Raw genomic sequence first — 26,983 nt, forward strand, 5'->3', positions numbered from 1 at the left:
CCAAGAGCTTAGCACGATTCAAAGAGGGACTGGATGGATATATGGGGAAACAAAATATTCAATTACCGTGATCAGGATTAATTGAAAAACTATTGGAAGGGCTCTAAACCTTCCTGTTTTATACAACAAATTATGTCTAATGAGTGGTTGTCAGGGGGAAACTTTCCCTGAGTGCAGGTTATTTCATAGCTGCCTCTTGCAGGGCTTCTTCCATCTTCTTCTGAAGGATATAAATTGGCCACTGGATACAGGGCTAGATGGATCACAGGTTTCATCCAAACTGGCAATGCCTATCTTCCTATTGGTGCCATAAATCCAACTCTATGTTTTTGCTCTCTAGACTTGCATTGAGAGCAGAAAGATGTCTTGTTAAATATCGTGTTCTTTTTCCTTTTAGAAAGGAAAGTTCAATACTCCTCGGACCTCCCCAGTCCATGATGTCACCTCTCAATGATACCAAATTCAAGTCTGCAGTGTTCCTTCTCACCGGGCTACCAGGTCAGGAAGATGTTCATCTCTGGATCTCTGTTCCCTTCTGTTTAATGTATGCTATTTCAATATTAGGAAATTCACTCATTCTGTTCATTGTAAAAACAGATTCAAGCCTTCACGAGCCCATGTACATTTTCCTTTCCATGTTGGCCATCACAGACCTTGCCTTATCGATAGCCACAATACCGACGATACTGGGCATATACTTATTTAACTCTAGGGAGATCAGCCTCGATGCCTGTTTTGCCCAGCTGTTCTTCATCCACTCACTTCAGTGCATTGAATCCTCCCTGCTCTTGTTGATGGCATTTGACCGCTTCATTGCGATCCGTGAACCGCTGAGATATGCTTCCATCTTAAACCTTCCAAGAACAGCCAAGATGGGACTGGCATTTGTGCTAAGAGGGGTGGCCATAATACTACCACTTCCCTTTCTCCTGAGACGTTTCCAGTACTGTCGAGCCAATGTCCTCTCCCACTCCTACTGCCTACACCAGGAGGTCATGAAGATGGCTTGTTCTGATATCAGAATCAACAACATCTATGGTTTGTTTACTACACTCTTAACAATGGGGTTGGATTCAATGCTCATCTTCCTCTCGTATGTGATGATCATCAAAACAGTATTAAGTGTTGTTTCCCACACAGAGTGCCTCAGGGCCCTGAACACCTGCGTCTCCCACCTCTGTGCCGTCCTGCTCTTCTACACGCCAGAGATCGGCCTGTCTGTGATACATAGATTCGGGAAGGGCTCTTCTCCCATACTTCAGATTCTCCTGGGATACATCTCCCTGCTGGTCCCGCCCTTGATGAACCCAATTGTGTACAGCGTGAAAAGCAAACACCTTCGTACGAGGATAATCAGGGCCCTCGTTAAGTGAACGGTCAATTCACCTCCCTGGTCCAGTGCTGGTGACATGGGAGATGAAAAAATGGGATACCTATTCCAACCTGGAACCTTATATCGAAGATGACATAAGCTACTTATCTCCACATTGTAGAGAGAGGTTCATGTGGTGTCTAAGGCCTGGAACAATGGTAGAGGAATTGTGCCCAACTCCTGGTGAGGGAGGAAAGTGTACTGGGGGAAGGAGATTAGAAATCACTGTTTTCCTTGAGAGCCCGTGGACCGATGGGATGTTGGCCCATAAAGAGCCGTATCAGTGGATACTCCAAGCTCACAGTATCTATTGATACAGTCAATAAAGAGAAGGGATGTTGTTATAACTATAAAGGGAAGGGTAACAGCTGTCCTGTGTACAGTACTATAAAATCCCTCCTGGCCAGAGACTCCAAAATCCTTTTCCCTGTAAAGGGTTAAGAAGCTCAGGTAACCTGGCTGGCATCTGACCAAGGACCAATAATGGGACAAGATACTTTCAAATTTGGGGAGGGGGAAGGCTTTTGTTTGTGTTCTTTGTTTGGGAGTGCGTTCACTCTCGGGACTGAGAGGGACCAAACATTAATCCAGGTTTTCCACATTTTTCTAAACAAGTCTCTCCGATTTTAAACTTGTAAGTAAATAGCCAGGCAAGGCGTGTTAGTTTTTCTTTGTTTTCTTAACTTGTAAATGTACCTTTTACTAGAGTGTTTATTTTTGTTTGCTGTACTTTAAACCTAAGACTAGAGGGGAGTCCTCTGAGCTCTTTAAGTTTGATTACCCTGTAAGGTTAATTTCCATACTGATTTTACAGAGATGATTTTTACCTTTTTTTTTAATTAAAAGCCTTTTTTTTAAGAACCTGATTGATTTTTTTTTTGTTTTAGATCCAAGGGGGTTGGATCTGTATTCACCAGGAGTTGGTGGGAGGAAGGAGGGGGAATGGTTAATTTCTCCTTGTTTTAGATCCCAGGGGGGTTGGAACTGTATTCACCAGGAGTTGGTGGGAGGAAGGAGGGGGAATGGTTAATTTCTCCTTGTTTTAAGATCCAAGGGGTTTGGATCTGTATTCACCAGGGAATTGGTGAAAGGTTTCTCAAGGCTTCCCAGGGAGGGCATGGTGGCAGCGGGACCAGAGCTAAGCTGGTAGTTAAGCTTAGAAGTTTTCATGCAGGCCCCTACATTTGTACCCTAAAGTTCAAAGTGGGGATACAGCCTTCCAGTGGACCGATGGGATGTTGGCCCATAAAGAGCTGTATCAGTGGCTACTCCAAGCTCACAGTATCTATTGATACAGTCAATAAAGAGAAGGTATGTGGATGCTGTTTCCCTTTACACCTGGCCTGTCACTGTCCCAGCTCATGTTAAACATCCAGGGGCCATGAAAAAAGCTGCAGGGCTGTTTTCCAGTCACAGTTCTGGCCCTTAATGAGCGCTCTGGGTGCTGTGGGAACCATGAGGGCTGCACCAGATGTGGACAGGGGCTATTCAAGGGGCATGGACACCCACCTTCCCCCTATGCCCTCAGTCAGGTGTTCATGACTGAGTCATGTCAGAGACACGATTAATGAAGGACCCCCAGGAGAAGCCATGCAGGCATATCTGTCCCATCCCCCCCCCCGACCCTTGATGTCTCTGCATACCACACACCTGCTCAGCCCTCTCCCCACCAAGGTAGAGCAGAGCTGCATGTGCGAGTGAGGGTCTGACACACAGGAGTCCTGGCAAGAGACTCAGGACCAGATGTCCTCCTACTCCCCTCTGTTTTGCTGCTCCATCTGCTTGGAAATTGGTGGAAATGGTCCTTGGCTCCCGCACAGAGGCACAGCTAGCGCCTATCCCAGCCCAGTCCATTTGCATTAAAAATGCAAATGAGGGACACAGGCAGGAGTCCCCTCCCCATGGTGACCCAACCCCTGCCTCCTTCTTCCCCCTTGATGCCCCACCCTATGCTCCTCCTCTTTCCCTGAGACACCACCCTGTGCCACATCTCTTCCCCCAACACACCAACCCCTGCTCCTGTTCTTTACCCAAAGCTCCTCCCCCTCTCCAGGTGAGAGGCCAGAGCTAGACTGTGGTAAGAGCTGCCCAAGGAACCAGAGCCACTGTGATAGAACCCTGGATAGATGACAGGGGCCCTGAGAGAAGCCCCTAGCCTCTGTTCCTTCCCCCCCCCCCAGGGTCCACTGCCAGGGAAGGTGGAGAGTCTGGGGCTCCCCACAGCAGCCTGAGCTTGTGGGGTAGCTGTTACCACGGCCCAACTCTGTCCTGGCCAGACAGGGCAGGGTGACTGCAGGGCTACCTCAGGCCACAACAGGGCACTCTAGGTTAGCCCCTACCCACAGGGACTTGGACAGAGTGTGCTGTGCTCTTGGGAGCCATTACCACTGAGTGGAGATCAGCTCAGCCCCCAGGCTGCTCTAAACCCCATTGAGGCAGGGAAAGAACACCTCTGTAACTAGCTCATTGACATCCCTGCTCTCTGCAGTGCTTCTGGCACAGCAGAGAATCCAGCCAGGCCTGTCACTGCTCAGATGGCTGGAAGGCTGGTCCTGTGGTCTGGGTACTGCTCTGTGACTCAAGACAGCTGGGTTTGATTCTTGTGCCATGTGTGACCATGGGAAAGCCAGTGGGTGTCTCTGAGCCTCTGCACAGGTGGATAATAGCCTTGCCCTGTGTCACAGTGGTGGTGGGAGGATAAATACTTTCCAGTTCTCAGATACTCTGAAACCCTAAGATCAGGATGGTGTCAGGGTTTCATAGAGGAACACCTTGGACATTGGTCTATAAAAGGCTTCTTACCACAGGCTCCTGTGACCGCTGGTTTCTGGGAAGGCCCATGAGTTCAGCCTCTTGGTGTCTGAGGCACATGTTCAGGAGCTCGGGGGAGACAGTGATGGGTAGGTAGTGGATTTCTGAGGTGAGTGTTGGAGTGTGATGAGGTCTAACTGCCAAAAATTGGAGAAACAGACACGGGGGCCTCATCTTAGACTGGCTGGAAGAAAGCAGTCTCAGGACAAAGGTCAGTTTCACACTTTGGCCCTGTAACACAGCTACGGCTGAGCTCTATGGTGACTGGTCCCAAGCTCACACGGGTTTCAGCAAAGGCTGCTTCCACAAGAAAGGGGCAAACAGAGGGGAAGATGCTCTCAGAGACACAGGGAAACTAGGCTGGATGCCACACACTTCCCAAAAGAATGTAACCTGGACCGATTCTGTTCCTGTAACTCCAGAGCAAAGCCTGTCTCACTCAGATTGTCATGATACATTTTGTACGTGAGTGTAGAGGTGTGACAGCTGCCTGGTATTTTAAAACCATTTTACATGAGAACATAAGAATGGTCATACTGAATCAGACCAAAGGTCAATCTAGGTCAGCATCCTGTCTTCTGACAGTGGCCAATCACAGGTGCCCCAGAGGGAATGAACAGAACAGGTAATCATCAGGTCATCCATCCCCTTTTGCTCATTCCCAGCTTACATACGAATGGCCATACTGGGTCAGACCAAAGTTCCTTCAAGCCCAGTATCGTGTCCTCTGACACTGGCCAATGGCAGGTACCCCAAAGGGAATGAACAGACAGGTTATCATCAAGTGATCCATCCCCTGTCGCCCAATCCCTGCTTCTGGCAAACAGAGGCTAGGGACACCATTCTTGCCCATCTTGGCTAATAGCCATTGATGGACCTATCTTCCATGAATCTATCGAGCTTCCTTTTGAACCCCTTTATAGTATTGGCCTTCATAACACCCTCTGGCAATGAGCTCCAGAGGTTGACATTGCGTTGCGTGAAAAAATACTTTCTTGTGTTTGTTTTAAACATGCTACCTATTAATTTCATTTGGTGGCCCCTTGTTCTTGTTTTATGAGAAGGAGTAAATAACATTTCCATATTTACTTTCTCTATACCACTCATGATTTCATAGACTTCTATCATATCCCCCCTTAGTCGCCTCTTTTCCAAGCTGAAAAGTCCGAATCTTAAACTCTCCTCATACGGAAGTCGTTCTATACCCCTAATAATTTTTGTTGCCCTTTTCTGAACCTTTTCCAATTCCAGTATATCTTTTTTGAGATGGGGCGACCACATCTGCACACAGTATTCAAGGTGTGGGAGTACCATGGATTTATAAAGAGGCAATATGATATTTTCTGTCTTATTATCTATCCCTTTCTTGATGATTCCCAACATTCTGTTTGTTTTTTTCACTGCCGTTGCATATTCAGTGGATGATTTCAGAGAACTATCCATGACTCCAAGATCTCTTTCTTGAGTGGTAACAGCTAATTTAGACCCCATTATTGTATGTATATAGTTAGGATTATGTTTTGCAATGTGCATTACTTTGCATTTATCAATATTAAATTTGATCTGCCATTTTGTTGCCCAGTCACCCAGTTTTGTGAGATCCTTTTGTAGCTCTTCGCAGTCTGCCTGGGACTTAACTATCTTGGTAGTTTTGTATCATCTGCAAATTTTGCCACCTCTTTTTCAGATCGTTTATGAATATGTTAAATAGGACTGGGCCCAGTACAGATCCGTGGGGAACACCACTATTTACCTCTCTCCATTCTGAAAACTGACCATTTATTTCTATCCTTTGTTTCCTATCTTTTAACGAGTTGCCAATCCATGAGAGAACCTTCCCTCTTATCCCATGACTGCTTACTTTGCTTAAGGGCATTTGGTGAGGGACCTTGTCAAAGGCTTTCTGAAAATCTAAATATACTATATCCACTGGATCTCCTTTGTCTGCGTACTTTTTGACCCCCCTCAAAGAATTCTAGTAGATTGGTGAAGCGTGATTTCCCTTTACAAAAACCATGTTGACTATTTCCCAACAAATTATGTTCATCTATATGTCTGACAATTTTGTTCTTTACGATAGTTTCAACCAATTTGCCAAGTACTGAAGTGAGGCTTACTGGCCTGTAGTTGCCAGGTTCACCTCCGGAGCCCTTTTTTAAAAATTGGTGTTACATTAGCTGATTTAAATGATAATTTACAGACAAAAGTAGTACTGCAATTTCACATTTCAGTTCCTTCAGAACTCTTGGGTGAATACCATCAGGTCCTGGAGACCTATTACTGTTTAGTTTATCAATTTGTTCCAAAACCTCCTCTAATGGCACCTCAATTTGGGACAGTTCCTCAGATTTCTAACCCAAAAAGAATGGCTCAAGTTTGGGAATCTCCCTCACATCCCCACAGTGAAGACCAATGCAAAGAATTCATTTAGTTTCTCTGCAATGGCCTTATCGTTTTTGAGTGTTCCTTTAGCATCTTGATCATCCAGTGGCCCCACTGGTTGTTTAGCAGACTTTCTGCTTCTGATGTATTTAATTTTTTTTTTTTTTTTTGCTATTACTTTTGGAGTCTTTGGCTAGCTGTTCTTCAAATTCTTTGTTGGTCTTTTTAATTGTATTTTTACACTTCATTTGCCAGAGTTTATGCTCTTTTCTATTTTCCTCATTAGGATTTATCCTCCACTCTTTAAAGGATGCCTTTTTGACTCTCACTGCTTCTTTTACTTTGTTGTTTAACCACTGTGGGTCTTTTTTGGTTCTCTTAATCTGTTTTTTAAATTGGGGCATACATTTAAGTTGAGCCTCTATTATACTGTCTTTAAAAGGTTCCTCGCAGCTTGCAGGGATTTCACTTTTGGTACTGTACCTTTTAATTTCTGTTTCACTAACCTCCTCATGTTTGTGTAGTTCCTCTTTCTGAAATGAAATGTTACAGTGTTGGGCAGCTGTGGAGTTTTCCCTGCTGCAGGGATGTTAAATTTAATTATATTATGGTCACTATTACCAAGCGGTACAGCTATATTCACCTCTTGGACCTGATCCTGAGCTCCACTTAGGACTAAATCAAGAATTGCCTCTCATCCTGTGGGTTCCAGGACTAGCTGCTCCAAAAAACAGTCATTTAAGGTGTCAAGAAACTTTATCTCACCATCCCTTCTTGAGGTGATATGTAGCCAATCAATATGGGGATAGTTGAAATCCCCCATTATTATTATTGAGTTTTTTATTTTAATAGCCACTCTAATCTCCCTGAGCATTTCAGAGTCACTAACACCATCCTGGTCAGGTGCTCTGTAATATAGCCCTACTGCTATATTCTTATTTTTTAAGCATGGAATTACCATCCATAGAGATTCTATGGCACAATTTAGTTCATTTAAAATTTTTACTTCATTTGATTCTACGCTTTCTTTCACATATAGTGCCACTCCCCCACCAGCACAACCTGTTCTGTGCTTCCGACATATTTTGTACCCTGGTATTACTGTGTCCCATTGATTATCCTAATTCCACCAAGTTTCTGTGGTGCCTATTTTATTAATATCCTCTTTTAATACTCGGCACTCTAGTTCACCCATCTTATTGTTTAGACTTCTAGCACTGGTATACAATACTACTTGTTAGCTTCTGGCTAACAGAGGTTATGGAAACCATCCCTGCCCATCCAGGCTAATAGCCATTGATGGACCTATCCTCCATGAATTTATCCAGTTCTTTTTTGAACCCTGTTATAATCTTGACCTTCACAACATAGAATCATAGAATATCAGGGTTGGAAGAGACCTCAGGAGGTCATCTAGTCCAATCCCCTGCTCAAAGCAGGAGCAACACCAACTAAATCATCCCAGCCAAGGCTTTGTCAAACCTTAAAAACCTCTAAGGATGGAGATTCCACTGCCTCCCTGGGTAACACATTCCAGTGCTTCACCACTCTCCTAGTGAAATAGTGTTTCCTAATATCCAACCTATGCCTCCCCCACTGCAACTTGAGACCATTGCTTCTCGTTCTGTCATCTGCCACCACTGAGAACAGCCGAGCTCCATCCTCATTGGACCTCCCCCCCTTTCATTTAGTTGAAGGCTGCTATCAAATCCTCCCTCACTCTTCTCTTCTGAAGATTAAATTAACCCAGTTCAGCAGCCTCTCCTCATAAGTCATGTGCCCCAGCGCCCTAATCATTTTTGTTGCCCTCCGCCAGACTCTCTCCAATTTGTCCACATCTCTTCTGTAGTGGGGGGGGGACCAAAACTGGACACAATACTCCAGGTATGGACTCAGCATTCCCGAATAGAGGGGAATAATCACTTCCCTCAATCTGCTGGCAATGCTTCTACTAATACAGCCCAATATGCCATTGGCCTTCTTGGCAACAAGGGCACACTGCTGACTCATATCCATCTTCTCGTCCACTGTAATCCCCAGGTCCTTTTCTGCAGAACTGCTGCTTAGCCAGTCGGTTCTCTGGTAAGCAGTTCCATAGGTTAACTGAGCATTGTGTGAAAAAAATACTTCCTTTTGTTTCTTTTAAACCTGCTGCCTGTTAATTTCATTTGGTGACCACTATAAATAACACCTCCTTTTTTACTTTCTCCACACCAGTTGTGATTTTAAATACCTCTACCATATCCCTCCTTAGTCGTCTCTTTTCCAAGCTGAAACGTCCATCTTGTTAATGTCTCCTCATTCAGAAGACATTCCATAACTCTAATCATTTTGTTGCCCTTTTCTGAACCTTTTTGATTCCAATATATATATTTTTGAGATGGGGTGACCAAATCTGTATGCAATATTTAACATGTGGGCGTGCCATGGATTCATATAGAGATAATACGATATTTTATGTCTTATTATCTACCCCTTTCTCAATGATTCCCAACATTCTGTTCGCTTTTTTCTTTGCCACTGTACATTGAGTGGATGTTTTCAGAGAACAACCTACAATGACACCAAGATCTATTTCTTGAGTGGTAACAGCTAATTTAAACCCCATCATTTTATATCTATAGTTGGGATTATGTTTTCCAGTTTGCATTACTTTGCATTTATCAACCCTGTTTTTTATCTTCCATTTTGTTGCCCAGTCACCCAGTTATCAGAGATCTTTTAGAAGCTGTTTGCAGTCTGCCTGGGAGTTAATTATCTTGAGCAATTTTCTGTCATGTGGAAGTTTTGCCACCTCATAGTTTACCCCTTTCTCTAGATCATTTATGGATATGTTGAATAGGACTGGTCCCAGTAGAGACCCCTTAGGGATACCACTATTCATCTCTCTCCATTCTGAAAGTGGACCATTTATTCCTAACCTTTGTTTCCTATCTTTAACCAGTTACCAATCCATGAGAGGTACTTCCCTCTTATCCCATGACAGATTGCTTTGCTTAAGAGACCTTGGTGAGGGACCTTGTCAAAGGCTTTGAAAATCGAAATACTTTATATGCATTGTCCTTGTCCAGATGCTTTTTGAGCCCCTCAAAGAATTCTAATAGATTGGGGAGGCATGATTTTAGACCCCATGACATTCCAAATCTCCCCTCAGAAATCCACTCCCTATCCCTCACTGTCACCCCTGAGCTCCCGCATTTCTGCCACAAATAAGGTGCTGTAATCACAGGGATCCCAGAAGCCATCTGTCACAGGAGGCTGTGGTCAGAGACCTCTTAAAAACAAATGTCAGTGGCATTTCTCTGTAGCACCCTCACACAGCCCTGATCTTATGGTCTCAGACTATCTGAGCACCTTGAATGTATTTATCCTCCTGCCATCACTGAGAGGCAGGGCCGGGATATTATCCACCAGAGACTGCCAATGGTTTGCCCATGGAGGGAATTAAACCCAATTGTCCTGAGTCACAGAGCAGTGCCTGAATCACAGGACCAGCCTTCCAGCCATCTGATTGGTGACAGGCCCAGCTGGATTCTTTGCTGAACCTGGAGAATTCCCATTCCCTGCCATACTGTAGAGAGCAGGGATGGCAAGGAGCCAGTTACAGAGGTTTGATTTGCTGGCCTGTTCTCCCCCTGCCTCAGTGGAATTTAGAGCAGCCTGGGGGCTGGGTTGACCTCCACCTGATTTTAACAGCTTCCAAGAGCACAGCACACTCTGGCCATGTCCCTGCAGATCAGTGCCACCCCAAAGTGCCCCCTGGGGTCTTCAGGTGGCCCTGCAACATCCTTCCCTTCCCTCTAAGGTCCTTGCAATGCCTTACTCTCCACCTGGAATATTTAAAACAAGAGCTCCCTTTGTGGGGTTACATTTATTCAGCCTTCTCCAAGACACAAGGTCTCCTACCCTTCAACTTCTCCCTCGCCCTTTACTCAGGAACACCCTATCACCCTTGTTGCTGGTGTCTGCATTGCTTCAGACTTGCTGCAAAGCCTTTCCCCTTGAGCCACCCCACCAATCTCTTACCACTAGGCCCTGCTCCCTGCTGCTCCACTTTTTTTGAAGCTCCATCTCCTGGCCATGCCAGAGTTGGGCCGTGGTAAGAGCTACTGTGATGTTCTCTGATAAAGATATGACCATATAGATCACTTTTGCAACCACTGTTATTTATTTGCAACAAATCTTGTATAAAATGTGGCGTGTAAGATGTCTATGAAAATATTATGATTTGCTGGTTATGGTTGTGTTGGGGTCACTAGGCCTGCCTGAGCCAGAGTTCTTCCATGTTTAAACTCTGTTCTTCCATGTTTAACTCTAATCGGCCTCAAAAGCCAAGGACAGAAATTGGAATGTGTAAACAGCCAGTTAGCAATTACGACCTTGCTCATACCAGGTACCAAACGATAATGATGAGGTTTGCATGTTTCTAGCTGGCTGAAGAGGTAATAAACTAAGGGTAAACAGAACCAAATAACAGTTTAGGGACAAGTTACTGACAAGCTAGATTTATAGCCCTAGAATGATTTAACGGCTTAAATGTATAAACATGCCTTCGGTAGGGAGGGGAGGGGGAGTGGGGGGGGGTGGTAGAGATGGGGAGAGAGGTGGGCTTAGTTGTAAAATGTATAAGAAGAGAGAAACTGTTTTTGCTGGTGTGCTTGATTTGAGACTTGCCTGTCTCCTTGCACCACTTTGAGATCTGAAATAAACTTTGATTGTTTCTCCACCCTGGTATGTTTATTGGCGTGAAGCACACCGGGCAACGAACCCCACTGTTGCTGTCCTCGGGCCTCTGTGCCGGCAACAGTTGTGTTACCTGTATGCTGCTGTCATGGAATGGTATATAGTAATATGGAGATATACCTATCTCATAGAGCTGAAAGGTCATTGAGTCCAGCCCCCTGCCTTTACTAGTAGGATCAAGTACTGATTTTGCCTCAGATCCCTAAGTGGCTCCCTCAAGAACTGAGCTTACAACCAGGGGTTTAGCAGGCAAATGCTCAAACCACTGAGCTATCCCTCCCCGCAACTGGTTAAAAGATAGGAAACAAAGGGTAGGTATAAATGGTCAGTTTTCAGCTTGTAGAGAGGTAAATAGTGGTGTCCTCCTCCAGGGATCTGTACTGGGCCTAGTCCTATTTAACATATTTATAAATGATGAGGAAAAAGGGGGAAACAGTGAGGTGGCAAAATTTGCAGATGATACAAAATTACTAAAGTTAGTTAAGACTGAGGCAGACTGCGAAGAGCTACAAAGGGATCTCATAAACTGGGTGACTGGGCAACAAAACGGCAGAGGAAATTTAATGCTGATAAATGCAAAGTAATGTACATTGGAATGCATAATCCCAACTACACAAATACAATGATGGGGTCGAAATTAGCTCTTACCAATCAAGAAAGAGATCTTGAAGTCATTGTGGATAGTTCTCTGAAAACATCTACTCAATGTGCAGCGGCAGTCAAAAAAGCAAACAGAATGCTGGGAATCATTAATAAAGGGATAGATGATTTAAGCAGAGTCAGAATGAGCTCTACCCTGATATCTGGTGGTGAGTTGTGGAAAAGGGCTTCAGGAGATGATCTCGTTTGCATGGGCACACCCACCCTGCCTAGCATGAGGGACTGCTTGCCCAAATGGTCACATTGGCTGCTATGGGACCCCCCCCCCCAATCTCTTTGTTATTGGGGCAGGAGTAATAAAGGGTTTTTACCCTGGTTATGTGAATCAAGGACAGTAGAACTATACTTGGCATTTTATGATGGAGGGACTCACCCTCAACTAAGTAGCACTTGCTAGGCAAGGGACATGGTTCCAAAGCCAAAGTGAACTAAGAGAAGTGGGGGACAGATGTAGCTGGTAGTGTGGGCTATCTTCTGAGGGCCTCAAACACTGTTTTTCCCCTTTCTCTCTCCATGGTGTAATAATAGAGCTAATTTTGACTCCCTTTTGAGTCTTATTAGGTGCAGCAGAGCTGAAATCACTGGATTAGTGGTTCTGAGTGTGCCAATGCTGAGGTGTTCTTCTTCCTCCCCACCCACCACTAACAGCTGAAATCACTAATGAGATGTGTTAAGTGGGGGTGGGGTCTCAAGACAAGTTGGTGAGCGGCTAGCAGGGTGGCTGGTGGAGCATGCAGCTGGTGGTGAAGACTGCAGCAGAACCCCACAGAGAGGTGTGGCAATTGGCTGTTGACCCAAGCAGTAGAGCATATAAGATGCCCCCAAACCTCCCCCAACTGGCTGGGAGGTAAACTATGCAGATGAACTTCTGAACTCTGGGGGCTGCACTGACCAAGGACAGAAACTGTGGGTGGGGTGACTGTTGGGTTGCTGGACTTAAGACCCTGAGGGGAAAAGGACACTGTCAAACTTACTTGGGGGTGGATCTTTTGCTCATGGTTTGTGTTGCGAATCCTGTTTGTGATGTTTCCCCAACATAATGCCGCAATGTTTCCCTCCTTTATTAAAAGGCTTTTGCTACACTCAGATCCATGCTTGTGAGAGGGGAAGTATTTCCTCTTAGAGGCACCCAGGGAGTGGTATATAATTGTCCCAGGTCACTGGGTGGGGGCTCAAGCCGGTTTTGCATTGTGTTATTGAAACGGAACCCTAGACAGTGCTTCTATATTGTGATGCCAACTTTTCCCAACCTGGCGCTAAAAATTTCCCAAATCTGGTGAAAAATTCCCAGACTCTGGGAATTTTTTACCAGTTTGGGAAATTTTGGGCGCTAGCCAGTGCTTCTATATCCTGGGAAATTTCCCAAAATCTGGGAATTTTTGAGTAAAATGCTTCACCTTGGGAAATTGCAGGGCAAATTGGGAAACTGCAGGGCACATGCTGTTAAAAATTCCCAGATTTTGGGAAATTTTCCAGTATATAGAAGCACTGCCCCTAAATACTGAACCTGGTTCTTGTTGCTGCCAACTCTGACGGGCAGAAGGGTCACAACGATAAGACAGAAAATATCACATTGCCGCTATATACATCCATGGTACACCCACACATGGAATACAGCATGCAGTTCTGGTTGCCCCATCTCAAAAAATATATATTGGAATTGGAAAAGGATCAGAAAAAGGCAAGAAAAATGATTAGGGGTATGGAACACCCTTCAGTATGAGGAGAGATATCGAAAGCCAGCAGCAGAGTTGTTAGAATCTCTACAGGAAGGAGCAGGGGTAACTTTAACTGCTTAACGGTTTTTGCTTTAGAAAGCTTTTGCTCCTGGGGTAATTAGCCTGCAAATCTTGGAGAGATTATTCAAATTAAGGGTTCATTAAGAAACACTTAACTGACAATGGGAGACACCCATTTACACTGAATGGACTGTCCTGCAAAAGTTCTGTCGGGATATAGGTAATAATTTCCTGTTGTGACTAAGCAAAATTATGCATGGACATGTGACTTCCTCATGTGATTCCAAACCCCATCTGGTCACCTGTAATTTTCCACTAGCTGTGCTGAGGGCTTTCTTTGAATCAAAGGGTTTCCATTCACATGGCAGAATCTATAAAAGAATATCAAAGGAAACCCCTCCAGTTTGTCTCTTTCCTGCTCAAGCCTCTGGAGTTTGAACTTATACTTATGGGAGAATTCTAACCAATGGACTGAGGTCCTTCCAATGATCTGGAAGCAACCAGTGACTTAACAAACCAACAGCTTATTCCATCACTGCTACAAGCCTGAAATAAGAACTTTGCATTTATTGTACGTAATTGACTCCTTTAACCAATTTTAACTCTCACATTTCTTTCTTTCTTTTTATAAATAAACCTTTAGATTTTAGATAGCAATGGATTGGCATCAGCATGATTTTTGGGTAAGATCTGAGTTATGTATTGACCTGCGTGTGTGGCTGATCCTTTGGGATCAGAAGCACCTGCTATTACATTAAATTGGGTTTAAAGAATCACTCGTCTTTAAATCTGCTGTTTTTGATGGGGATATAAGGACTGGAATATCTAAGGAAACTGCTTTTATGACTTCTTGTTAGCCAGCGTGATGAAACAGAAGTTAATTTATTTTGCAGGTTTGGTATATCTTATGGGAGAATAATGACCAGGTTTGAGGTCTCTCTGCCCTATTTCTCAGCAGTTTGCACTGAATTTGATATTTGCAGTTGTGACCCGCAAAAGCACGGTTACAGCTACCCCGGGAGCCCAGGCTGCTGTGGGGATTCCTAGACTCTCCACCTTCTCTGGGGATGTGTCCTGAGGGGCAGGGACATAGGCTGGGGCATTCTCTTGGGCCCCCCAGCCCCTGCCCAGGGCAGGTGGAGGATCTGGGGCTCCTCACAGTGGCTCTGATTCTCTTTTCAACTCTTTCAATGGTCCAGCTCTGGCTTCTGGCCTGGACAGGGGGTGGAGCCCCGGGTAATGAGGAGGAGCAGGGGGTGTCGTCTTGGGGGTAAAGGAGGAGCAGGGGGTGGGGCCTCCAGGGGTAAGAAGAGGGGCAGGTGTGTTGTCACAGTGTGGTCAGGACTCCTACATCTGTCCCAATTTTTCCCTCTTGTAAAGGTGGTCACCCTACACTGAATGGGATGGGCTGAGATTGGAGCTAGCTATGCCTCTGTGGGGGACCTGAGGACCAATTTCACCCCTTTGCATTGCTGGGGAAGGACAAATGGAGTGAACGGGCAGAGAATCTCGGCCTGAGTCTCTTGCCAGGACTCCTGTGTGTCAGACCCTCACTCACACACGCAGCTCTGTTGTGCCTCAGTGGGGAGTGTGCCCAGCAGGTGTGCAGTGTGCAGAGCTATCAAAAGGCGTGGAGGAGAGGGTTGCCTAAATGGCTCCTCTTGAGCCTCTTGCATTAATCATGTTTCCAAGATGACTCAGTCACAAGCACCTGGCGGAGGGCGGAGGGGAAGGGTGGATGTCTGTGACGATAGACTAGCCCTGTTCACAGCTGGAGCAGCACCCATGGATCATGCAGCACCCAGAGCGCTCAGAAAGGGCCAGAACTGTGACTGCACAACAGCTCTGCAGCTTTTTTCATGGTCCCTGAATCTTTAACATGAGCTGGGACAGTGACAGGTGTAATGGGAAACAACATCCATATCCCTTCTCCGTATTCACAGTATCAACAGGAATTCTGAGGTCAGAGCAGCCAAAATATGGCTCTTTATGGGCCAACATCCCACCGGTCCCCTGGCTATCAACGAACAAATCACTTCATACATAATGCTGTCTCAATGGTCTCCTTCAAACAGTACACAGTCCTGCCTTACCAGCCCCTCTCCATTATTCCAGGCCTTAGATCCTGCCTGAATATCTCTCTACAGAGTGGAGATCAGAAGTGCATGTCATCTCAGATATAAGGTCCAGAATGGAATAGGTGCCCCCTGATTTTCATCTCCAGTGTCACCAGTGCTGGAGCCAGTTGATGAACTGACCCTCACTTGACAAACATTCTGATTATCCTTGCACGAAGGTGTTTGCTTTTCACACTGTACACAATTGGGTTCATCAGCGGTGGGAGAAGCAGGGAGATGTAGCCCAGGAGAATCTGAAGCAAGGGAGGAGAGCCCTTCCCAAATCTGTGTATCACAGACAAGCTGATCTCTGGTGTGAAGAAGAGCAGGACAGCACAGAGGTGGGAGATGCAGGTGTTCAGGGCCTTCAGGGTCTCCTTGTGGGATGCGATGCTCAGCACTGCTTTGAGGATCATCACATAAGAGAGGAAAATGAGCAGTAAGTCCAACCCCATCTGGAAGAGTTTAGTAAACAATCCATAGATGCTGTTGACTGTGATATCTGAACAAGCCATCTTCATGACCTCCTGGTGCAGGCAGTAGGAATGGGAGAGGACATTGGCTCGACAGTATTGGAACCGTTTCAGGAGAAAAGGAAGTGGAAGTATTATTGCCATTGCTCTTAGCAAAACCACCAGTCCCATTTTAGCTATTGTCAACGGGGTTAAGATGGAAGCATATCTCAGCGGGCTACGGATTGCGATGAAGCGGTCAAAAGCCATCAACAAGAGCACGGAGGATTCAATGCATTGAAGCAAATGGATGAAGAATAGCTGAGCTAAACAGGCATCGAGGCTGATCTCCCTAGAGTTAAGCAAGTATATGCCCAGTATCGTCGGTATTGTGACTATTGATAAGCCAAGGTCTGTGAAGGCCAACATGGAAAGGAAAATGTACATGGGCTCATGCAGGCTTCCATCTGTTTTTACAATGAACAGAATGAGTGAATTTCCTAATATTGAAATAGCATATGTTATGCAGAAGGGGATAGAGATCCAGAGAGAGATGTCTTCCTGACCTGGTATCCCAGTGAGAAGGAACACTACAGATTTGAATTTGGTGTCATTGATAGCTGACATAATTTACTGGCCAAGTTTGAAGAGTTCTGAAATTACCTACCTAAAAAAAACACAAAATAAGAGGAGATTAGATGATATTTATCGAAAAATCACTCTGCTCTCAGTGCAAATCTACAGACTCCCAGAGCTCAAGGTAGATAAGCAAAAACTTAGTCTTGGATGTACATCACCGATAGGAAGATAGGCACTGCCAGACTGGATCAGACTTAAGTCCATCTAGCCCAGTAACCGATGGCCATGTCTAGATGATGTAGTGGAAGGTGGAAGAAACCCTGCAATAGGCAGCTATGAGATAACCTGCTCCCAGGGAATTTCTCCCTTACACCCACTAGCTAGATGTATTTTGTAGTGTAAATGTGGAAGGTTTAGAGCACTTTGAAAACTTTTTTTTTAAAGTATCCTCCCTACTGTAATTGGATTTTCTGGTAATCCAGTCCCTCTTTGAATCTAGCTAAGCTGTTGGCCCTGTTGATATCTTGTGGCTGTGAGTTCCGCAGCCTACTTGAGCACTATAGGATTTTACCATTGTGACCTTAGAACATAAAAACGTACGAGTGGCCATACTGGGTGAGATCAAAGTATCCTGTCTTCCACAGTGTCCAATGTCAGGTGCCCCAGAGGGAATGAACAGAGCAGGTAATCATCAAGTGACTCATCCCCTGTTGCCCATTCCCAGCTTCTTGAAAACCGAGGCTAGGGACACCATTCCTGCCCATCCTGGTTTATAAGCTATTGATGCACCTATCCTCTATGAATGTCTCTAGTTCTTTTTTGAACCCTGTTACACCCTTCACACAGAAACCCTTTCTGGCCCTCCACATCTGAGTGTGGACTTTAGTATCATGACACGTGTGTAAACACATGACAAGTGCATGGTGAAAATGGTCATTATATGTATCTGTCCTGCACTGAAGCTATTCATAAATGTGCTTTATAGCTTCATTATATATCTTATTTTTTCTGCGCTCCTGACAGTCCAGATTATGCAACTACCTCTTTCTAGCACATGGAATAAATTCTTAGGGCCAGGTTCTTCATTCAATAACAGTGACATCAACAGCCTCCCGCCAGATTTACATGTGTAAATTCAGTCAGAACCAGACTCTCTTAACTTTCCCTGACAAAATCCTCCCGGTGATACACTCTGACCCCCAAGAATCCCTCCAAGAGAAGCTGAAGTGCTTTGCCTAGCCAGTGTTGACGGACTCCAGAGACTTCGATCATCTCATAGACTCCACTACCTCTTCACAGGACCTGCATCCTCTCCTCATGCAACGGTCTGTAGATATTCGGAAAATTACAAGCCAACACTGACAGTTATTTCAGCCGGGCAGGGGAGGAGTTGGCGTCAGAAATGGGTCAATAATTCAAACACTGGAATTGCACTAATATCCACTTGAGTGTACAAGTTACTTCAGCCATGCTCATGTAATTGGTGATGGGGGCCAATTACATACAACCACTATACCACTCCCCTTTCCTGCACTTCAGCTAAACTCTTTGCTGGAATACAGACAGCGGTTCTGGTCTCTCATGACTTTTTGGAAAGTCTTGCACAAGCCTTGCAGAGTTATTGAATGCATGACTCTGAATGTAAATGTTAGAATCAGCTTCTAGTCTGTTACCAGGAGAGAGTATCATACAACTGTTCACTGAAAAAAAAGTTAATAACACAAACCCATTGCAATTAGTATGTGGATTATTTCTGAAATACTTTCTAAAGCAAAAGCCATTATGCAGTAAAGTTACCCTGATCCTTCCTGTAGAGATTCCAACAACTCTGCTTCTGGCTATTGATATAATGAAAAGTTTTTGCATAACATTTACACATCCGTACCTTTGTACACACATGTCAACCACAGGTACTGAGCCCATTCGGACCTGCCCGGCAAGCACAGTTCACTCACAGTGTGCTGTAGACCAGCGCCCAGTCTGAGGGTGGGAGAATGTAGGGATTCCATCCCATGAGCAGGAAGGCTACAAGAAATAAGCTCTATCAGACCTGTTACCACAGAGCAACACAGCTCTGAATTCCTGCCTTCACAATCGACCTCATGAATAAAATCTTTGAAAATGCATTTGCTGATTAAATTTCTAGGAGCAAATGAACCTGAGTCGATTTGGTAACTTGTCACTGAAGCTACGTCCTCACTATGGGGAGGGGGGGTCGATTTAAGATATGGAAATTCAGCTACACGAATAGCGTAGCTGAATTCGATGTATCAGAGGCGACTTACCCCGCTGTGAGGATGGCGGCAAATTTACCTCTGCAGCTCACCCGTCAACGGCGCTTACTCCTACCTGCGCTGGTGGAGTACAAGCGTCGATTCGGGGATCGATTGTCGCGTCCCGATGAGATACGATAATTCGATCCCCGAGAGATCGATTTCTACCTGCCGATTCAGGCGGGTAGTGAAGACATAGCCTGAGTTTCCGTGGGGTCTTGTCTTCCTCAGCCCCTGGCAGGATCGTGCCCAGAGCACACGGCACCTCTAGAAATGGGACCCCTTGAGAAACCCTGACTTGGGGCATAAGAGTTTTAACATTCCAAGCTTGCTTTGAATGTCAGATTTCTGTGTAGCCTGAACAACCCACAGAGCAGCATGGGCAGATGTCGGGGAGGGGTTCCCAAGTTACCTAGCGCTGCCTGTCCGCCATCCCCGTCACTGAGACACTCCAACAGCCCAGCTGAGTCCTCTGCCGCTGCACAGAACATCTGCCAATGGAAACAGCTCACAGCCTTTCCCCTTCACTGCACATTGTAAAGATAGTGAAACCTGCCAACGTACCCAATTCCTGCTAGAAGGGGAGCCGCTGACACCAGAGGTTTTCACCCTAAAGGACAAGGAATCATTGGAGAGGTTGCACAGGCAGCAGGCAGTATCTCTTCAGATAGGGAGGCATGTGTCTTTATGAAGCATGTCTGCACATTCCCTTGGGGGCCACTTGGCCATCAGGGAACCTCAGCTGCTTGGCTGAGTGCGCACCAGCTTTAACCCCCATCATGCCAATGGCAAACTGCAGGAGGCGAAATCACAGGGGATGGGTGGTGATTCTATCCAAGTGCACTGTAGCGCCAGCTTCTATTCCTGGAATCCGAACTTCTCATCACTGTTCGTATGGTTCCATTTAGTCACAGGGCTACCTCCAGGGCAGCTGAGTGGTAACAATGATGCTGTCACAGCTGTGATCTTTCTGAAATAAAATAAAATATAATAATAATAATTAATATAGGACCTGATTTCTCCCCAGCAGCCCCCGTCCTACATTATAAACTCAGGGTGCAGGCCAGGGAAGTGAAGGGAAATTCCCCAAGACTCCCTACATGGAAATTTCCCTTAGATTGTTCCAGTAGAGGAGAACCCTTCCCTTCTCCGTGAGGAATAAGAAATAAGGAGGGGAGTGTGGGAGTTTCAGCACAGGCACCAGTCCAGTGTTTGAAAACCATTGAGTCTGTAAGGATTTAACTGCCAAACAGTGGAGCGACAGACACAGGAGCCTCACCTTAGACAGTCTGACTGGCACAGAGCAGTCTGAGGGCAAAGGTCAGCTTCACACACTGGCCTTGTAACATGGACAGGGCTGAGCACTACGGTGACTGCCTGGGTCCAAGCTCACACAGGTTTCAGCAAAGGCTGCTTCAACAAGAAAGGGGCAAACAGATGGGAAAATGCTCTCAGAGACACAGGGAAACTAGGCTGGGTCGGAGCAGGGGTGTAGCCCTGGGGAGGCCCAGGGGGCCAGGGACCACCCATTTAGCATCCAAACCCAATCCACCAGCTGGGACTCCCGACTCCAGTTCGGTGCTCAGCTGTATCCCTCTCCTGCCAGTCCAGAGCGCTGATTCCCTGGTCTCTTGCCCCAGATGGGGGTGTGCCTCATGGGGGCGGGTTTGGGCCAGTAGAGGATTAGCCACTAGTCCTGGGCCAATGGTGTCACCCTGCTCCGTTACACCCACCTGCCATTCCTGCGGTGAAGCGTGATCTGAGTGCGGGGGATTGCCCCTCTCCCCCACCCAGCTGCCGGAGAGCGGGTCGGGGCACTGGAATAGCGTAGGAGTGTGGTAAGCCCACCATCTCAGAACCGGTGGGTGGGGTAAGTGGAATAAGACCCCACCACCTGACCGCGTGCCCTGACCCCACTCCCCGGCAGGAGCGCCAGGTGCAAACCCCTGCACCTTTGACCCCATTTCCCCAGCAGGAGGGGGGATGCAGAAGGGATGGAGAGGGAACCTCAGTTTTCATGGTGGAGCCAGGGCCACACAAAACCACATAATTAATAACAAACCAAGGGTGCAGGCCAGGGAAGGGAGAGTCCACAATGCTCCCTACATGGAAATTACCGTGGATTTTTATTGCTCTGGGGTTGTGGAATCTCCATCACTGGAGATTTTTAAGGGTATGTTAGACAAATCCTTGTCTGGAATGGTCTAGATAAGACTTAGTCCTGCCGTAAGCTCAGCGGTCGAGACTAGATGACCTCTCGAGGTCCCTTCCAGTCCTTCAGTTTTCCCTGAGGAATAACAGGGGGATCCAGGATCCAGTGATCCCCAAAGTTATGCACAGATCTCAGTGATCCTCTGATATCTCAGCCTTCCCACCTACAATCTCTGGGCCTCCACAACTGCTCTAGGACCCTCTCCAGCTCCCTGCTAGCACAGGTTCATCAGAGATGTGCTACCAGGGCCTGTCACAGTAGCCACTGCCCGCAGGATCTGCTGAAGGGTCTTTTACAGGGTAGCGGAAGCTGCACAGGGATGGGAGGGATGGTTAGAGTAGCAGATGGGCACAATACCCCAGCCCTAGACTGGTCGGGAGACCTTTCCATACACAGAGTGCAGCGATAGACTCCATTAGTGCAACTTATGTTTATGTTTATATATATTCATTTATGTTATGAGAAAGAGGCAGACGAAAAGGTTCTGATTTCTCTTGAGCATCCAGGGAGCTGCAGCTGGGCAGTATCATGGCAGCTCCATCTAGCCCAGTGGGATAGCTCAGTGGTTTGAGCATTGGCCTGCTAAACCCAGGGTTGTGGAGGCTATTTAGGGAACTGGGGTAAAAAAATCTGTCTGGGGATTGGTCCTGCTTTGAGCAGGGGGTTGGACTAGATGGTCTCCTGTTTACCTCCTTTTCCAGGCCATTTATAAATATTGTGACCTGGTGTGACTGGGGCAGCTGTCAATGGAAAGGCCAAGGTCAGGGCAGGCTGCAACAGGGAGAGCAGATACTCCCAAGACCAGTGTGTAACACTAAAGTTAAACTCTTCAACCACTGTATTTCTCATCCCCCACACTGGTTATCAAGAAGCAAAAAAGAAATCACACAGCCCCCTTTATTGCATTTCAGTTTCTGTCTTCCAATCAGCACCTACATCCAGTACAGTGAGAGGTTCTTTAAGAAACTTTGCTCACATATACAAGGTGTTCTTTCTTATAAAAAAAAAAGAAAGAACATGAAGACAGATGTTATATACGAAAACAGTCACATACTGGTGAGTTTGCTGGCTTGCAAGTCCCCCTGGAAAACATTCACAGGTTGGATGGATCATTCAGTCCTTTGTTCAGAGCTTCATTTGTAGAAAAGTTATGCCAGAGATCAGAAGAAGCAATGAAGACAAGAAGCCAGAGTGAAGACAAAATGGATAAGATGCAGCTGACTTTTATAGTCTTTTGCTATGCAGTTTGCCTTTTTTTCTTCCAAACACAAGCTGCCCAGCACATCCACTGTAAGCCTTAGAGTTCTATTCATAGGTATGCCCCTGAATGCCTTGCTGTGTAATAAGGTGTATTCTTGGCCTTCTCTCAATGGGTCAATTGTATAGTGGATATCCCTGGATGGGCCATCAAGCAGCCTAGGCAGTGAGTGCTAATGCCAATCTCTCTGGGGCTGTCACCCAGATGCACAACACATGTCTTACACAGCACCTCTGTGAGAACTCATTGCAATTGTACAATATTGGTATTCACAATATTCTAAAGTGCCTCCCAGATTCCATACAGCATCACCAATATGTTGAACCGCACTGGTCTGAGTACAGATCTCTGTGGGACACCACTATTTACCCCTCTCCATTCTGAAAACTGACCATTTCTTCCTACTCTTTGTCTCCTATCTTTTAACCTGTTAGAGATCCAGGAGAATACATTCCTTCTTCTCCCAAGACTGCTTACTTTTCCTAAGAGCCTTTGCTGTGGGATTTTGTGAAAGGCTTTCTGAAAACCTAAGTACGCTATATCCACTGGAATCCCCTTTTCCACCTGCTTGTTGACCGCCTCAAAGAATTCTAGTAGATTGGTGAGGCATAATTTTCCTTTACAAAAACCATGTTGACTCTTCCACAGCAAATTATGTTCACCTATGCATCTGACAATTTTGTTTTTTACTATAGTTTCAACCAATTTGCCTGACACTGAAGTCAGGCTTACTGGCCTGTATTGCCAGGTTTGACTCTGAAACCGTTTTTTTTAAATTAGCATCACATTAGCTATTTGCCAGACATCTGGTACAGAGGCTTAGTTAAGCCATAGATCACATACTACAGTTAGTAGTTCTGCAATTTGGTATTTATGTTTCATCTGAACTTTTTGGTGAACACCATTTGGTCCTGGTGACTTAAATCTGTTTCATTTACCAAAACCTCCTTTATTAACACATCAATGTGTGACAGTTCTCAGATTTGTCACCAAAAAAAAAAAAAAAATAAAGGCTCATCTGTGGGAATCTCCTTCACATCCTCTGCAGTGAAAACCGATGCAAAGAATTCATTTAGCCTCAACGCAACAGCCTCATTTTCCTTGCGTGCTCCTTTAGCACCTCAATCATCCAGTGGCCCCTCTCCTCCTGTGGCAGGCTTGCTACTTCTGATGTGCTTTGAAAAAAAAGTTTTGTTATTTTTTGTATCATTTGCAAGTTGCTTTTCAGATCTTTTGAACTCGGTACCAGTATCCACAAACCCCATTCAACAAGTCTGAGTCACACCCACAAAAAAATCATGAGATTGATTTAAAATAATGAGATTTCAAAATATCCTAATGTGGGGTTTGGTTTCATGTGTCTTTGGTTTCTCAGCCTTTGGGCTCACTTGCTTCATGTTTTCTAGCGTCTCTGCAACTCATCTTTTTAAATAAACTTTTTAAGATAACTGAAAGCTGAGGTTCCTGCACAGTTTCTTGATCACAGCAGTTGGGGCTTTCAGAAAGATACGAAATTTTGCGAGACTCCCAATAAAATCCCAAGAAGAGTCGCTGCTGGCCCTAACTAAAGTGAAGCACCGAAACAACAAAGGCTCTGAGGGTTAGTTAGTGGACAGTTCTGGTCATGCAGTTGGTCAGTGGAAGAGACACTGTTTCCCTTTACACTGGCTTACAGATACCCGGCTATAACTGTGACGTGCTCACAGAGGCACTGGTATGTGAGGCACAGCTCAGCCTGTCTCTCCTCATGTTCAGTCATGAGACATGCACAAGCCGGGTAAGGAAGGCCATCAAATTCTCAATAGAAAGGGGTGTGACCCAAGCCCAGTTCTGAATACCTACTGTCTCTATTGGACCCAAAGAACCCTCTCCCCCAGATCCAGCTACCCCCAAACTTGGTGATGTTGGAAATTTGGAAGCAGGCTGGGAGGTCTATCTCCAGCGCTAGGGCAGCTGTCATTGCTCATGGAGCGGTTGGGGGTTAAGATCAAACCGAGAGGAAGCCCAGCAGAGCTCTGGCAATGCTCTCCGGAACCTTTGCTCTCTGAAAGCACGTCCTGATTCCCCCCTGATTCTGCTGAGGTGCAGAAGGGGCCCAGAACTCCCTCGTCAAAGGGGGCTGTGCTAATGACAGGCCTTATCACCAAGGAGTGTTGGGAAGAGTTCAGATTCTCTATCCAGTGCAAAAAATCATCCTTTTGGGGCACAGAGAGCTGAAATCACTTTAAAGCACATAGCTATGGCCCCAATCATTACAGCATCTCAGTGGCTCGCAATCTATTTATCAGTGCAACACCCTGTGTGGTAGGGCCGTGCTACTAAAACCTCTGAGAAGATTCCAAGGCCAGCAGGCACCATTGTGATAACCTTGTCTGACCTCCTGCATCACACAGGCCAGAGACCTTCCCTACAGTAAGGCCTAGAGGAGAGCTGTTAGTATAACACCCTGCCTTGATTTAATAATGGTCAGTGATGGAGAATCTACCATGGCCCTTGGTAAATTGTTCCAATGGTAAATTACCCTCATTGTTAAAAAAAATTACACCTTAGTTTCAGTCTAAATGTGTCTAGCTTCAGCTTCCAACCATTGGATCCTGTTATAACTTTCTCTGCTAGATTGAAGGACCCATTGTTCAACTTTTGCTCCCCGGGCAGGTTCTTACTGATTGTGACCTTGTTCTCTTCGGTAAACTAAAGAGTCTATCACTCTGAGGCAGGTTTCCTAATCCTTTAATCATTCCCATGGCTCTGTTCTGAACTCCTCTCCTGTGTATCAACGTCCTTCTTGAACTGTAGACACCAGAACTGGACACAGGACCCCAGCAGTGCTCGCATCAGTGCCACATACAGAGGTAAATTAACCTCTCTGCTCCTACTCGAGACTAGCTTTTCAGCCGTAGCGTTGCACTGGAAGCTCATGTTCAGCTGATTATCCACTATGGCCCCCGAGTCTTTTTCAGTCATTGCTTCCCAGCATTGGGTCCCTCATCCAGTAAGGATAGCTAGCAACCCTTCTCCTAGATGTACACCTTTACATTGATGCGTATGAAAGCACTTATGGCTGAGGAACAGAGGGACCATCTGGGGCAAGAGACCAGGGAATCAGCGCTCCGGACCGGCAGGAGAGGGATACAGCTGAGCACCGAACTGGAGTCGGGAGTCCCAGCTGGTGGATTGGGCTTTGATGTTAAGTGTATGGGCTCTGGCCCGGAGGCCCACCCATGGCTTCACCCCTGCTTCAACTCAGCCTTGTTTCCCTGTATCTCTGAGAGCATCTTCCCATCTGTTTGCTCCTTTCTTGTGGAAGCTGAACCCCGTGTGAGCCTAGGCCCTGTCACCATAGAGCTCTGTGCTCAGTGTGTTACAGCATCAAGGTGTAGAGCCGACCTTTGCCCACAGACTACTCTCTGCCAGCCAGACTGTCTAAGATGAGGCTCCTGTGTCTGTTGCTCCATTGTTTGCAATGGCTTCCAAACACTGGTCTGGTGACTGTGCATAAACTCCCAGCATTCCCGTGACACTCCCTCAGTCCCCTCCAAAACCATCCTCCTTATTCCTTGTTCCTCATGGAGAACGGAAGGGTCCTCCCCTACTAGAAGGATCCAAATGAAATTTCCATGTAGGGAGCATTGTGGAATCTCCGTTCCCTTCCCTGCACCCTGGGTTTGTAATGCAGGAAAGGGGCTGCCAACGAGTAATCAGGCCCCATATTATTATTCTATTTTATTTTATTTTATTTCAGCAAGATCACAGCTGTGACAGCATCATTGTTACCACTCAGCTGCTCTTGTGGTAACCATGTAACTAATCAGAACCATTCCAACAGTGACGACAAGCCCGGATTCTAGGAAAAGAGCCTGCAGCAGATCTGGCACTGCCAACCAATCAGGTAGCATCACCCTGGGTCCTCTGTGATTTGGCTTCCTGCAGTTTGCCATTGACCGTGACGGGGTTAAAGCTGGTGCACACTGAGCCAAGCAGCTGAGATTCCCTGATGGCGAAGTAGCCCCCAAGGGAATGTGCAGACATGCTTCATATAGACACTTGCCTCCCTAGCTGAACAGATACTGCCTGCTGCCCGTGCAACCTCTCCAATGAGTCCTTGTCCTTTACAATGAAGACTTCTGGTGTCAGCTGCTCCCCTTCTAGCAGGAATTGGGTACGTTGGCAGGTTTCACTATCTTTACAATGTGCAGTGAAGGGTAAAGGCTGTTTAAATTTGAAGATGTTCTGTGCCACCGCAGCGAACTCGGCTGGGCTGTCAGAGTGACACAGTAACAGGGGCAGGAGGTCAGGCAGCACTAGGTAGCTTGGCAATCCCTCCCCTGCATGTGCCCAAGATGGTCAGTGGATTATTCAATTTACACAGAAACTGGAGCTTGGAG

General features: G+C 46.1%; 2 protein-coding genes across 2 annotated transcripts; one reads left to right on the plus strand and one right to left on the minus strand.

Annotated features, from left to right (window-relative positions):
• Nucleotides 1–413: 413 nt before the first annotated feature.
• On the plus strand, nt 414–1,488 carry LOC101951204 (olfactory receptor 51G2-like). Its single transcript, XM_008175895.4, has one exon. It carries the CDS (start codon nt 435–437, stop codon nt 1,371–1,373), a length of 939 nt encoding a protein of 312 aa, XP_008174117.3. The 5' UTR covers nt 414–434; the 3' UTR covers nt 1,374–1,488.
• Nucleotides 1,489–15,967: 14,479 nt separating this feature from the next.
• LOC101951483 (olfactory receptor 51G2-like) lies at nt 15,968–16,903 on the minus strand. Its single transcript, XM_008175890.2, has one exon. The coding sequence runs from the start codon at nt 16,901–16,903 to the stop codon at nt 15,968–15,970; it is 936 nt and encodes a 311-aa protein (XP_008174112.2).
• Nucleotides 16,904–26,983: the final 10,080 nt, after the last annotated feature.

This window comes from Chrysemys picta, chromosome 1 (genome assembly GCF_011386835.1).
Source record: "Chrysemys picta bellii isolate R12L10 chromosome 1, ASM1138683v2, whole genome shotgun sequence".
Taxonomy (NCBI): domain Eukaryota; kingdom Metazoa; phylum Chordata; order Testudines; family Emydidae; genus Chrysemys; species Chrysemys picta.